The 14,681-nt window shown below is 40.9% G+C and overlaps 1 protein-coding gene across 4 annotated transcripts in view; it reads left to right on the top strand.

Moving 5' to 3' along the window:
• The window catches only part of LOC118026358 (contactin-associated protein-like 3), a 177,659-nt gene that overhangs the window by 99,794 nt on the left and 63,184 nt on the right, over positions 1–14,681 (top strand). For all 4 annotated transcript variants that reach the window (XM_035029173.1, XM_035029174.1, XM_035029176.1 and 1 more), the window contains exons 9-10: positions 2,521–2,667; positions 10,653–10,824. In XM_035029173.1, the coding sequence (XP_034885064.1) occupies positions 2,521–2,667; positions 10,653–10,824 (319 nt within the window). The remainder of the gene's footprint in view (positions 1–2,520; positions 2,668–10,652; positions 10,825–14,681) is intronic.

Raw genomic sequence — 14,681 nt, 5'->3', positions numbered from 1 at the left:
GGAGTGTTTTCTGCAAGTTCTCCCATGAAATAACTCTATGTCCTAGACAGATGGGTAGGTGGCGGGGGTGGGGGTGGGGGGGAAGGGAGCTGGAGGGAGTATTTCACACACCAAATTAAATACTGGGTTTTAATATCAGATTTTATGTAAGCTTTAAAAAAGAGGGCACGCTCTGCATGGAGCACAGGGTGTTATACACAAACAATGAATCCTGGAACACTACATCAAAAACTAATGATGTAATGTATGGTGATTAACATAACAATAAAAAAGTAAAAAAAAAATAAAATCAATACTGAATGACAAGAGTGGAAGGAACATTCACAGATTCTTGTTTTTTAGCTTTAGCTCTTTCCTTTAGCTCCAGGGCTGGGGGATTTCCTTCAGGACCAGTGTCATCACCGAAATCCTCCTTATTCTGTTCTCGGCCTTCTCATCATTGTTCATGAACCTAACCAGTGTTGAGTCTTTGAAACAGTTTTGGCTTCACAAATATGACACAGAAAGTGAGAGTCTGGCATTTTTATTATACTGAATGTGTGTACACAGACAAGAGCTGAAGGGACTGTTAGTGACTTTAAAAGTGTCCCCTCCCTGAAAGTGTGTGCTGGGAAGTACCATCGCTCATATTTCACAATCTGAGGAGAACAAAGGTATCGCTATTTTTACAGTAGGGTCTATGACCTTCAGGGTCAGGTCAGAAACATATTTCCCACGCACGCGGATCTCGAGTCCATGTCAACGTCACTGATGAGAGATCAAGCAAAACCAAAAAAGATGTATTTTAATTTTAATTTCTAATTGCAGTATAGTTGACATATTGAAGAGCATTTGAGGGACATGGATTTACGTGGTTGATTGGGTTACTTGGGCCAAACTCTGATATTAAATTAAATATGACTGGTTAACTTTCAACGGAAACATGGCCATATTTTCTTTGGGGCCAATACCTCCATGAGCTATAAAATAACTCCTCATTCTTGCAGGTTGACTTCCAAACTTAGACGGCTCTAAGCAGTCTGTAACTTTATCATTTGTAAGAGGTATAGGCTGATACATCGGGACAATTCCCTAAGATGATCAGATTAGAGTCAAGCAGGCTCATGAGCATACTCAGGCATGACATCAAAGAAATCAAACGATTATCACTTTGTTGTTTTTAAATGAGCTAAAGTGTTTCTTTATGACCTCCTACCCTGGTGGCCAAGACAATTTCTAAAGATTCTAATTGTTCACTTGGCTCCTTCAGAGCAACAGGTATCTTTGTGGGTGTGGAAGTGGCCGTGATCTCCCCGTGGAGGGGAGGAATCCCTTACCTTTGAACGAATGACATCCACCACATCTGAGCAGAAACCGCAGCAAGATTCTGCCAAGTACCTTTGCTTCTCAGCCATGAGACAGAAATGGGGCCATGCAGTAGCCTCAGTCCTGTGTGAATAAATACTGGGGGCACAGAGAGTGGAGCCCCGACTGGCCTAGGACCAGAGCGACAACCAAACCCTTAATTGTTCCTCACCGAAACTCAGGGATTATTTGCTTTGACAAAATAATCTAGTACATACTAAGTAACAAACTCTGGGGTACCTACTATTTACTGATTTGTCTTCTGCATGACACAGCATTGGATTTCCATTAAGACCTGGCCAGGAAGTGTGCAGCAGACGCTGAAGTCACATGCAGTTGGTCGCCGCTGGGCAGTGGTTCAACCACATGTCCAGCCCTAACTCCATCACTTTAAGAAAAAAATAGATATTTTGCCTCATGGATTCAAGAGACAGTGGCTGCTTTAGGGGGGACTAATATCAGTTTTTCAGAATAATAACATAGCAATAGCTGGAATGTGCCTTAACAAATTTGGGAAAATGGAAAAATGACATAAAATGAAAGCAAACACAATTCCCTCACCCAAAAGTTAATGTTAATATTTAAGAATATTTCCTACCAGTCTTTGTCCATTTTTAGACAGTGATTTTATGCAGTGATTGAGTATGCATACACGCATGCTTTAATGTGATACTATTTTAACTTTACATTTTGTTCAAGGAATTTTCATGTTTTATTAATACTTAAGTTGCTGATACATTTTTCTGAAGAGTTATATTGATATATATGATATATTTTTCTAAATAGTCTACCAAGGTTATATATAGTAATAATACAGCTGAGGGGCGCCTGGGTGGCTCAGTTGGTTAAGCGACTGCCTTCAGCTCGGGTCATGATCCTGGAGTCCCGGGATCGGGTCCCGCATCGGGCTCCCTGCTCAGCAGGGAGTCTGCTTCTCCCTCTGACCCTCCTCCCTCTCATGCTCTCTGTCTCTCATTCTCTCTGTCTCAAATAAATAAATAAAATCTTTAAAAAAAAATAATACAGCTGAATAACCTGGTGGGTTTCAGATGAATTCGTAGTGGTCTTTGGTAGGTGGTCTTAGATCTTCATCATATTATTTTCAAGCATGGCTCTGTTTAGAAACATCTATAGGGTTTTTAGGAATCTCTTTTACCTGATTTTGTTTACCTCCAGGTGCTGGATTAAGCGATGGGCAGTGGCATTCAGTGTCCTTATCGTTGAAAGGAAATCATCTGAGTGTGATGGTGGATGGTGAGGCAGCTTCTGTGGCTCATTCCCTGCGTGGGCAGATTGATTCAGGGGACATCTATTATTTGGGCGGTAAGTGAAAGGAACTGGCTTTGTTGGCAATCAAACCATCCTTGTCTTTCCAGCTCCTGTCTTCTAAGACAACTGACAATTTTAAATGAAGATTAATACTAAAGAATGATCTTTCTCTTTCAGTTATAGTCAATGAGAGTGTTGAGCAAAGACAATACATTTTTTTAAAGATTTATTTATTTATTTTAGAGAGAAAGAGAGAGCACTAGTGGGAGGGAGAGAGAATCCCAAGCAGACTCCCCATTGAGTGCGGAGCTCAGCAGGGGGCTTGATCATGACCTGAGCCAAAACCAAGAGTAGGTTGCTTAACCTACTGTGCCACCCAGGCGCCCGGACAAAGGCAATAAATTGTGGCCTAAAATGCAGGTCTACGGGTGGACTTATTTAGATGTGCATTTGCTATGATTGGTTTTAAATTTAGCACTTGTTTTCACTGCAGTCACCTGGGAAGCTTCCACAATGCTAGTGCCTGGCTCCATCCCCAGAGATCCTGGTTTCTCTGGTTCTGAAGCCCGGGGAACATGCTCTCCAGGTGACTCTATATGGAGGCAACTTTGAGGGTCCTTGTTCTCTGTTTCTTACCTTTCGTACTTTGCTGTAGAGTATTTTACTAAGGCCAAATGACCCTTAGAACCTTTTCTTCAGGTGTTTATGTGACAACTTTCTTGCTGCACATGGGTGGTCTTCTTTCTGTTAGCCACTCTGCTCCCCGAGGAGCCCAGGTCCTCAAGTGTGGCCTGGGACCCAGCAGTGGCAGCATCACCTGCAAGCTCGTCACAGATGCAGACGTAGCCCCCCTGACTTCCTGAATCAGAATGTGCATTTCCCCCAGATCCCCAGCTGGTCTGTTGCCCTAAAGTTTAGGAAGCATTCTGTTGCCCACTGTCTGTACAGAAGGGCACCCTTATATACCACAGAGAAAGAAATGAATTTAATGGCTACTGATGTCCACCCCCTACTTTGTGATGAACTTTACCAAGACAACACCAGGCCATCTCTCCGGACTATAGGAGATGAAGTGTTTGCCTGTTCAGTAGATGTTGGACTGAGTCTGTCCAGGATCCGTTCAGCTGGGGAGGGGGAGCCACTGAGGGTAATGAATCTCCATTCCTGAGGCATTCAAGTGAAAAATCCTGAGCCACCAGAAGCTTAGGCCTGTCAATTTTAAGACTTATTTCTAATCTTGGCTCGAAGCCGTCCTTGATATTATTCCTGTTTTGCATTTTATAGTTGTTTCTTTCCAAAATAAGTTTGGAATCATGGTGGAGATAACTTGATAACCTAACAAGAAAGTATAAAATCCTCCCTAAAAATTGACAATAAGCACACAAACCGTGCATCAGGGTGTTTAATCTTTCAAGCCCCCTAAAGCAAGTATCACTGTGAACATGGAGTAGTGCCAGGAGCATTAAAAGATTGGATTGCTTGCTTTCCTTGCCTGCTAAATATGGTGCATTTCTGACCCAGATAGTTTTTTAAACCTTTATGCTTATGATGGATTTTATAGCTCTGCAGAGGAGCAGATTCCTTCAACACTAAATAAAGAATTTATCCAGGAGCTATAACTTTAAAGGTAAAAGATTTTGAAGCATTAAAAGGGATAGGAAGAAAAATCCTTGCTGTATTGTTTAATGATGAAAAATGGAATACTTGTTATTTTGTTTTAAAAAGTAAAGAAAAATACTTTCCCAAACCACAGAATCTTCTCTCATATTTGAGCATTCTGCATGTTCCAAGTGTACAATGCACAGCTACGTGAGAATAGGTACTTCCATAAATATTTACATGTTGATATGATATGAATCAGTTGTTACTATGTAATATATGTATATATTTTAAAATACTATTCATGTTTCTTGAAAGAATATTTATGGGCCAACCCCCTAGTGTACACAATTAAATACTGCAATGCTTTTAAAGCTTCCCTTGCTCCTCTAGATTCTCATTCCCCCAGTTAAGTATTACCCTGCCCCCCCTTTTTACTAATCTTTGTTTGCCTTTTTATTTTTCAATTCAGATATAATCAACATGTAACATCATGTCAGTTTCAGATGTACAGCATAATGACTCAATGTTTGTATATATTGGGAAATGATCCCATAATAACTCTAATTAATATCTATCACCATACATAGTTACAATGTTTTCTTGTGATGGAAACTTTTAAGATCTACTCTCTTAGCAACTTTTAAACATACTGTAAGGTATTATTAATTGTAGTCACCATGCTGTACATTACATCCCCATGACTTATTTATTTTACAACTGAAAGTTTGTAATTTTTAATGTATTGCTTTTCTTTATTACCTATTATCCATGTAGGTAAATTTAAACAATAGTGTTTTGTGTTCCCTTGCTTTTAACTTTACAAATAGGGCACTAATGCATTCCTCTGTGTTCTTTTTATTATTATTGCTATCATTGTAGTTCTATATTAGTTTTTGAGATCCAAACCTGTGAATATATATAGGTAAAGTTAATTAATTTTTACTGCCCTGTGGTTTTTGATGTATATTATACCATGTTTTACTTATTAAATCCACCCTCCCATTTTACTGTTGAGTGATAATTTGATTGTGCCCCATTTTCTTGCTATTATAAAAAATGTGATAAATATTCTACAGCTGCCAAGAATCATCTTGCCAGTGATTTTAAATTTTTCCTTATGTACAAACTATCAAGCTTTCCTAATATGCATAGTCAACTTAATGAAACAAACTTTTGGTTGTTTCCAGCTTTTGGTCTACGGAAGGACCCTAGAGATTTGGAGGCAATGTGTTGAAAAAAAAATAGACTTTTCTTATGTATTTTCATAAAATTGTGTTGATATGCAGAAAAACTGTCTCATTAGTATAGTTTCCAATAACAAATAGTGTTTCTAAGATGAGCAGAATTACAAAGTTTAAACATCCCATGAGAGAGTATAATGACTTTTTTTCTTTACCACTTAGTGCTATTTTTTGGTTGTAATTATAATTTGGCACTGAGTGGCAAAAATAGTATAAGATCTTGCAATCACAGCACATTATCTGTAACTAACGTATAAATTCAGAATGACCTCTACTCAACTCAGCTGTAAATACCCAGTTGATTCCTACAGAACAATTCCAGGCACTGATTCAAACTAACTTAGTCAACTGTACATTTTATACCAACATAACAGCATGTTTTCCTCCTAGAGGAAGAATATATACTATTTAAACAACTCAACTAATGCCCTCACCAGGCTGCAACAAACACACAAAACCAAAACACACCAACTTACTGATGTTAAATAAAAAGATGAGTATTATTTGTTGTCAAGGAAAAGCAGGAGAGGCAGGTCTAGGACCAGTGAATATGGAGTCCTGATTCTCAATAGATGTACTATATCCTCAAGCTTTATGCACAGGTAATGACTCCCTTGTTCAGAGCCCCTTGTCTCTATGGTCCGTTGGACTTCCCAGCTCTGTTCTGGGGAAAGGGGGGCAGGTCAGTTTCAAGTTGAGTGGAAACTTTGAGACCCAAAGACGTCAATGTCAGAGTTATTTTATCTAATCCCAAGAGTGGTGTATGACAGTGTCCCTTTAATTATCTTCTTAATTAATGTCCACCAGAACCACAATATGCATCTTATTAACAATGAAATTCATTTTATCCAATTCGTGCTCTGTAGCAATATTTGGTATTCTCGGAAATCAATACCCCATGTTCTGAGACACTCCCTAACCGGTTCTCCTTCCTCTTTCTGTTTCTCCTGATGGAGGTTCAATTGCAAGTTCCCACTCACAGTGTGGTTGGTCACACTTTGCTGCAGTGCTTTCCCATAAAGGCGGACTAGTACGTCTTCCTATTACAGTTAGGATGGCCATATAATTTGTTGTCCAAACCAGGACGCTTTAGCTAATAAAGATGATCTCAATAATGATGACAGGACAGCAAGCATAGAGCAGGGCTCTGTGGCTTTCTTTCCATGACGGGGGTCCTCTCGCAGATTAGCGGCCCTTTTTATATGTCCCGTCAGCACTATGTGATGCAGGTTTCCCTTTTTCCTTTTCTATTTCTTCTCAGTGAGAGCTTTGTTTGTAAATCGTTCTTCCAACAACAGTTTCACTCTACTGTATCATTCAGTTTTGGTGCCTGCCAGGGAGGGTAGTGGAAAGATGCCCTTTTTTGGATTCCTTTTGTGGAATCTTTGTACTATTCAATAGCACACTTGCACTGCAGAGTTGGGGAATATTAAATTATGTTCCAAATCTCTCAAGTGTCCTTGCGTGCATGACACATTAGCAGACCAGGGAGCCAATGACGGCTGTAATGAGGTCTCACCTCATGACCCATTCTGGTGTCGTGACATAAAGTGACAATTTCTCCAACATCCTCAGAGGTAGTTAAATTTCTGACTCCTTCCGTAGTGATGGACATGTTCCATTAACTCAGCAATAAATATCCCCTGTCCACTTTCACTGTCCATCCTGAATCAGGTCACCGAGGAATGACCCTCTGCTATTTTACTGTCAGGGCTTCAGGCAATCTTCTGCATGGATGAAAGGATGACTCATGGTCTAGGCACATCTTGGGCCGTGGCACCCCTTGCTTCTTGACCTCTATCTCATAACTGGAACAATGAATTACTTGACGGTTTGACCTTTCCTTCTTAAAGTTCCACTTTGAGAAAGATTTCTTTGTGACCACTGGATTCAGTTGAGGTTTGTTCTTTACAGGAATACTTAGGTACTGCATTTACTTTTTTAAAAATTATTTATTTATTTAAAAAAATTTTTTAGAGAAAGAGAGCACGTGTGAGCAGGGATGGGTGGGGAGTGATAGAGGGAGAGAGAGAATCTTAAGCAGACTCCATGCCCAGTATGGAGCCCGACATGGGGCTCGATCTCACGACTCTGAGTTCATGACCTGAGTGGAAATCAAGAGTTGGATGCCAACTGCCTGAGCCACCCAGGTGCCCCAGATACTGTATTGTATTTTAGATGAGTTTGAAGTTTGTGATCTAGAGAAAAGAAAGGTTTATTGATTTAATGTTTCTGATCCTTTATCCTAATGTTCTCAGTTCCTAAGCACTGTGAGTACAAGTCACCTATAAATAAGATACAAAGATATACCAGGTGGCATCCAAATATATCCAACCTTTCAGAAATTCTTTTACAAACTGAAATGTGCATATTTTCACATAAAACAAGGAAAACGTAAAGGGAAACTGGAGAGTTAGGCAGTTCTTTATGACATAACATTACATTTGAAGTGTCAAAGTCTCTATGAGGCTAATTTATGGGTTTCCACTGTGCTCAACAGTGGGTTTAACCTGATGCAGGCCTTGGCTGGTTTTGGTTTATATTTGTCAGGAATACAAAGCATCAAAGCCTCAGTCACTGAGAGCAGAAGAAAGATAGACTACATGCATTTTGTGGAAATTCTTAGGCAGCAAGCTAGTAGCTGTTGGGCGAGAACAAGAGGAGGCTCTGTCTTCAGTCCCCACCCTTCGAAGGTGCACCAGTGAGCCTCACAACAAAAGTTCAAAGAGAGGGGAATGAAAAACATATAAGTATAATGAGTAAAATCTTTATGAAATTACTGATTCCAGGGGCTCCTGCGTGGCTTAGTTAAGCATCTGTCTCTTGATTTCAGCTCAGGTCATGATCTCAGTGTCCTGGGATCAAGCCCTGCATTGGGCTCCGTGCTTGAGTTTCTCTCCCTCTGCCCCTCCTCCCCTCATGCTGTCAATGTCTCTCTCTCTCTCTCAAATAAATAAATGAATCTTTTTTTAAAAAAAGAAAGAAATTACTGATTTCATTTCATTTAAAAAAATTAGAGCCTTATCAAATAACCTCAAACCCCAGGCTGTAAATATTAACAAAAACTTCCTTAATATTTAAATGATTGGAAAATGATTTTTTAATGATTTTTTTAAAAGATGAATAGTTATGACTTTGTATCTAACAAGTTAGAAGAAGACATTTTCCTGGAAATTATGTCAATGAGACATAATTGTATAAGGCAAAGAATAAATTAAATAGATAAGTTTCCCAGGAAGCATAAAATTTACTTCACAATTTCTTGGAATCAAATACAAATTATTAAAAAATGCTGTGCATTTTCATGTTTGCATGTGAAAATAAAGTATTCAATTAAGTGAATGCTTTGTGATTTTACCCCACATTGCTGCAGGTAGGTTCCCCAGGCAGCTGGCTCTCTGCTTGGGAGATTTGTGTACCGTGGCTTAGTGAGGTTAGTTCTCATAAAAAACCCTGGGCTGGTGAGAGAGCAGCGAGGATGAACAGAGACAAGGTGAGGTGTGATGCAGTTGCAACAGAAGCCTCAGAAGATCCCACGCAGGCTCTGAAGGAGCTTTGCCCCTCAGGGAGTCCCAGTTGAGAATGTGGGTCACTGACCACTCCATTGCATCCGTGGGCACCAGTCATACCACTCTGCGAGACTCAGCTCCCCACAGCCAGGGCAGTTCCTGGGGAGAACCTCAGCCTCAGGCCCAAAAATGAGGGGCATGTGTGTAATGGAGACTAGGCTGTGTCTATAGATTTCCTCCAATTGTGGCCTTTTACCAAAGCATTTACAGTGACAGTGTTCTCTTTCTGGAGCGTTTACTTTCCTCCTGTACAGGGGGAATCTTGCCGTGCTCAAATCGAAGAACCTGTGATTGCTTCAGAGGGCAACTCAAGGGAGGGTGGGAGAGCACACTCCACCCTGCTGGCCCCACACGTGGGGAAGGAGGTGGTTCTGAACCCAATAGGTTTTGACTTTGATTTCAAAGCTGTGTCCTTGCTCATCACTGTTACAATAGGATTGTCTTCTTGGGAAACCCAGGGGAGTAAAATAAAACCACTGTCCAGGAATTGTGGTTTTAATGGTAAAAGATAACCTGAGGTGTATTAAAATTTTTAAGGGTATATTTGAGCAAACATTGATTCAAATCACACAACACCCAAGTAGAAGTGGTTAGGGGTGCTCCGTGGACAGGAGCCAGGGGAAGGACTTATATAGAGAAGGTGTGGAAACAAAGAGAGGAAATTATTGATTGGCTATAGCTTAAAGCCTGGTTGGCTGTCTGAGGTTGGCTGTCCTTAGGTTCTGATTTCAGAACCTTGAGGCATTTACAGGCTCAGATTCTGGTTTGCTCTCCTAGGCCATTAAAGCTTTTGGTGAGTCACCTCGGTCTGCTGGCTTCTTTCCTTAATTAATTTAACAGTAATTTACAGCAAGCCAATTAGTTAATGCAGCAGAACTTGTAAAAATTTAACTCTTATTATTGAGAACAATCAAAGCCCATTTCTTTTTGCATGGAATAGTCCATATGCTAATTTTCCTCCATTATTTTCATTGCCATATCATTGAGATACTTGTTAATTTTGTGTGCGTGTTAATGTTAAAAGGTATTTGACTAAAATGCCTCATTCAGAAACAACTGGAAATGTAAGTATAAATTCTTCTTAGATGTCTTTGACCATTTTTAATCAAACTATGCTCGTGCATGCACACACACGCAGACAAGAGTAGAAATTTCACATACATAATTATTTCTCAAGCATTTTAAATTTCGCAAGTCCTATTAGGCCTGTGATTTTTTTTTTCTGATTCTGTTGTCTCATAGCCTTTAGTTCATATAGTTTAATATCATGCTAAAAGGAGTGATTTATTCTGGGCGCTTTCAAAAGAGAAATCAAATTCTGCTTAAATTAAATGGGCCTTGACTCTACTGATAGGATTTTACATCCTCCCTTTGGCTCATCTGTCCATAAGCCCGGCTCTAGTTGTTATTTCTGTGCTTTACCAAAACCAGTAACGTCTGTTCTCAGCCGTCCACCGCCGCCCCGCCCCCCATGAGGAGCATGAGCCTTGCAACGCGTGTAGGAAGCCTAATAATCCTCAGGGGTCTGCAAACAGCAGGAGGCTGCAAACTTGCATGTACAAAATCCGTGCACTATTTTGCTCCCGACTGTTGACTTTCTCCTTTGTGTGTCTCCATGTTCATTCAGGCTGTCCCAACAGCAGCTCTGGCCCTGGATGTGGAGGTCCCCTGGCCGGGTTTCAGGGCTGCCTGAGGCTCATCTCCATTGGCGACAAGGCGGTGGACCCCATCACAGTACAGCAGGGGGCGCTGGGGAGTTTCCGTGACCTCCAGATAGACACCTGCAGCCTCACGGACAGGTAAAGCCATCCCGTGTCATTTTAGCATTCTTGATTTCAATTTTTTGATAGTAGGTTAAAAACAAATGAACCGCTGAGAGAGAGCACCTCCTTCTAGCCCCTTCTTTCTTCAAGATATCCAATCCATATGGAAAAGTTATAATTAATTGAAAACAAGAAAATGACAATCTTTAATTTTAAACAATTGCTCCTTTCAATTGATATTTTCTTAGAAGACTCACTGTCATGAATTTTCCTTGTGTATGTCCCCAAGCTACTTAGTTTTTACAGGATCCTATTCGTGGTGCTGTAATTATTGATGGGTGTAAATACTATGAGTATAAATACTTTTAAAAACTCTTCTACTGCACAAAACAGGTTAGAATGTTCTAAAGAGATGAGGAATCATCTCAAGGACCAGTAAGTTAAAAGATACATGTGGTCATCGGGATGTACCCTATGCTCCCTTATCTACGTGGAGAATGAAAAGTAACTCTTCCTCCTGGAAAGGCTGAGCCTTTGGGGATTTCTAGTCATGTAAACACAACGAAGAATGGAAGGAACCCAGTTACCATATACTGAGCACTGTACCAGTTCAGTGAAGGAGGTAATGGGCGAACAAAAGACACAGACTTCCAGTTATGAAATAAGTAAGTCATGGGGATATAAGGCACAGCGTAACGACTTTAGTTAATACTGTTCTGCGTATCTGAAAGTTGCTAAGAGAGTAGATCTTGAAAGTCCTCATCACAAGAAAAAAAAAATTTTGTGACTATGTGTGGTGCTGGATGTTAGCTAGACTTACTGTGGTGATTATATCACAATATATACAGCTATGGAATCATTCTCTTGTACACCTGAAACTAATATAATGTTATAAGTCAATTATACCTCAATAAAAAAAGAGAGAAGCTTTGAAACACTAGCATGTTAAAATCCTTAAGCATTGCAACTTTATTCAAATTGTCTTGTTTGTCATGCTATCTGACTTTCAGTTTTTCTGGCTAAAAGGGATGGCTTAGCTTTAACACATTAAATTTCTTTCTGTGCCTGCTATGTTTGACCTTCCTGAAGTAGGACTGCCTTATATTCCTGTTGAATAAATGAACACACTCCAGACATCCCCCCACGTCCGTGCGTGGCCACCCTCTTCAGAGTTCATGCTTTGCAAAGTGCTTTGTGCAGTAAATCTATTCCCAGTTTAACACTAACTGGAATTCCATGTTGTGTCCAATAAACTACAAGTTGCATTGCAATTTGGCAGTGTGTTAGAAAACCATAAATTCCAGTACTTAAAATATTAACTCATAAGAGCTTGAGATTTCTTTAATGCAGATGTTCATGTGTATAGTTTACATTCTATTCATTTGTAGGGGAGAAAAGAGATTCAAAGAATTAGGCAAAAACTCTGAATCCTAATTTTCAGATTTTGAAATGTATGCTGGCATAGAAACTGGCTTCATCTGTAAGTTATAACTTCAGCCAGCTCTGAAATCCTGAATCTTGGTATTGGGAGGGGGGTTCAAAAATATTTGCTTGGAGGTAGGGTATAGCCCTCATGCATGGGAATGGCCATCAGTGGCTCAGGAGAGTCAGGGGTCAGGGGTCAGGGGTCAGGGGCCAGGTTGTCAATTCAGTGGTGAAGCTCACAGGAAGTTACTTAAGTGCCCAGGGAATTTCCTCACAAAATATGATGTAATCACAATATTTCTCTTACATAAGAAATGCATGTTGCCCCTTTGTGCATAAAGGTCTTTTAGCCAAAAACAAAACAAAACAAAACAAAATGAAAAACCAACAACAAAGTATGCCTATGTGTGTGGGTATATATATATGATATATTTATATATATATCACCAAAATAGAAAGGTTTTCCATATCACACCTAAAAATGATTTTTAGAAATATGTACCAACAATGGATGGAGACCTCTGGGATCCAGGGTATTAGTTACCTTCTCCGCTCAAAGCAGAAATTGAGGTTCATGGCAATGCTGTAAGTGGGTATGAAAAGAGCTATCGGCACTTTGGCTGATATAGTCAATAATTGGAATTTTTTATAGTTTTTATGGCTTAACATCTGAAAACATGTCCTTATTCTCCACTACTAGAAATGTTCATTCTTCCTTAGTGCTTCAGGCCATACCTACCACCTCCATGTTCAATGCACCACGAAATAGATTCAGGTAAAAAATACGACAAAGCAGCCATCCATGGCCAGGCTCTTGCTGGGTGCTCTGTGCTGAGCCCAGCCATCTACCAGCCTGTCCAGAGCAAGTCATGGTGTGCTCAGGTGAAGCTGAGATTTATTATTAAAATGCAGGTGATTTTGTAACTCTTATCCATCAGGCATAGGAGTTAATAATTCATGATGCATAATAACATTCCTGGCCCAGTGGCACAGCAGGTTATGAAAAAATGTTTGAAATCTGCTGGGGATATAGGAGACCTTCCTGAGCCACACAAAGACTCATGTACATGGTGCTCTGTCCTCCCGAGGCTCCCATGACACGGGGACAGTGGTGGGTTCTTGGGGACAAGGCTTCAAGGACGAGGTTCCTGTGAGGAGGGACCGTGTCTTACACCAGTTGTGTTTTGGACATTAGGATTTCATGTCATATAATTCAGGTTACACGGTCCTTTCCAGGTTTCTTTCAAGATCACAGGAATGCCATCTTGAACACCTCTAGGCATGGACTATACCGATGGGGCCACTTTTCCCACTTCCGTGGACTTTGGCCAGCGTTAATCTTCTGGATGCTAAAGGCAACATCATGCACTATACGTGTTGGTTTTTAGAGATTAGTAGACCAAAGCGAAGTGGAAGTTGTGGGGTGTTGTGGAGACATGTGGGAGGGGTACCTAATTTGTGCTGGGATGAGGCAGGCTGTCAGAGAGGAGGGAGAGACACCTACACTGGGGTGGAAGGTGGATCCATCAGTCAAGTGAGAGAGGCTGGACATCCAGTGAAGGTACAGCCATGTGCCCAAGCCAAAGTGCAGCCATGAGTCTGCCTGTTTGAGCATGGCTACTGTAGAAATTGGGAGTCTGAGGGCAAGGAACAGGGGCTGGCGAGAGATGAGGCTGCCTGGCTGGGCAGGGGCTACACCACAGAGGCCTAGTGGCCAACTCAAAATCTGGACATTGATCTAAGGTTCCCTGGGAAATCACTGAGGGCTTTGTGCTAGGAAGCCACTTGCACAGTTAAGCAATACTGCCCACAGGGGAAGATGATTTGGGTGTGGGCCGCAGAGAGAGGGTGTGTGACCAGGAGGCCAGGTAAGGGGCTGCCTATCCATGTGAGAAAGGATGATTGACTGAAGTAGGGAAGAGAAAAACATAGATGATGTACACGGTGTTTGGTGGATAGAATCACAAGCTGAAGAGCTGCGTGGCTATGGAGGGGTGGAGAGGGACCTGTCAGGATGACCCTCAGGTTCTGGCTTGGACAGCTGGATGAAGGGTGGTATCACCACTCAGTGGAATAGTGATGGAGGAGAAGCACGATTTTGGGAGGCACAGAGTCAAGAGGTTTAGTTATTAAATCTTAAGATATTTTGAGAATCATAGAAGTACAAAATCCTAAAGTTGAGAAGAATCTTAAAGGTGACATCTATTGAAGTCTCCATCTCAAAGCAGGGATCTCTTTCTCACTGTAGAGAAGAGGATCCTGCTTCTGTTCCATCTTTCAGGAACGAGACCCTTGCCCATTCACCAAATGCGTCACCAGTGTCCTCTGTCCCACCCAGATTTCCACCATGAATCTTCATATTTCCTGCTCTAAGTCTAGGCACGCTTTACCCCCATATTCTGACAAGTACCCAGTGAATTTCCTGAATTGTCTCGCCTCTAGACTAAAGTCTGTTCTCTTTGCAATTT

This window comes from Mirounga leonina, unplaced genomic scaffold, assembly GCF_011800145.1.
Source record: "Mirounga leonina isolate KUSES-001 unplaced genomic scaffold, KU_Mleo_1.0 Mir_224, whole genome shotgun sequence".
Classification (NCBI taxonomy): domain Eukaryota; kingdom Metazoa; phylum Chordata; class Mammalia; order Carnivora; family Phocidae; genus Mirounga; species Mirounga leonina.
This window is presented reverse-complemented; position numbering and strand designations above follow the sequence as displayed.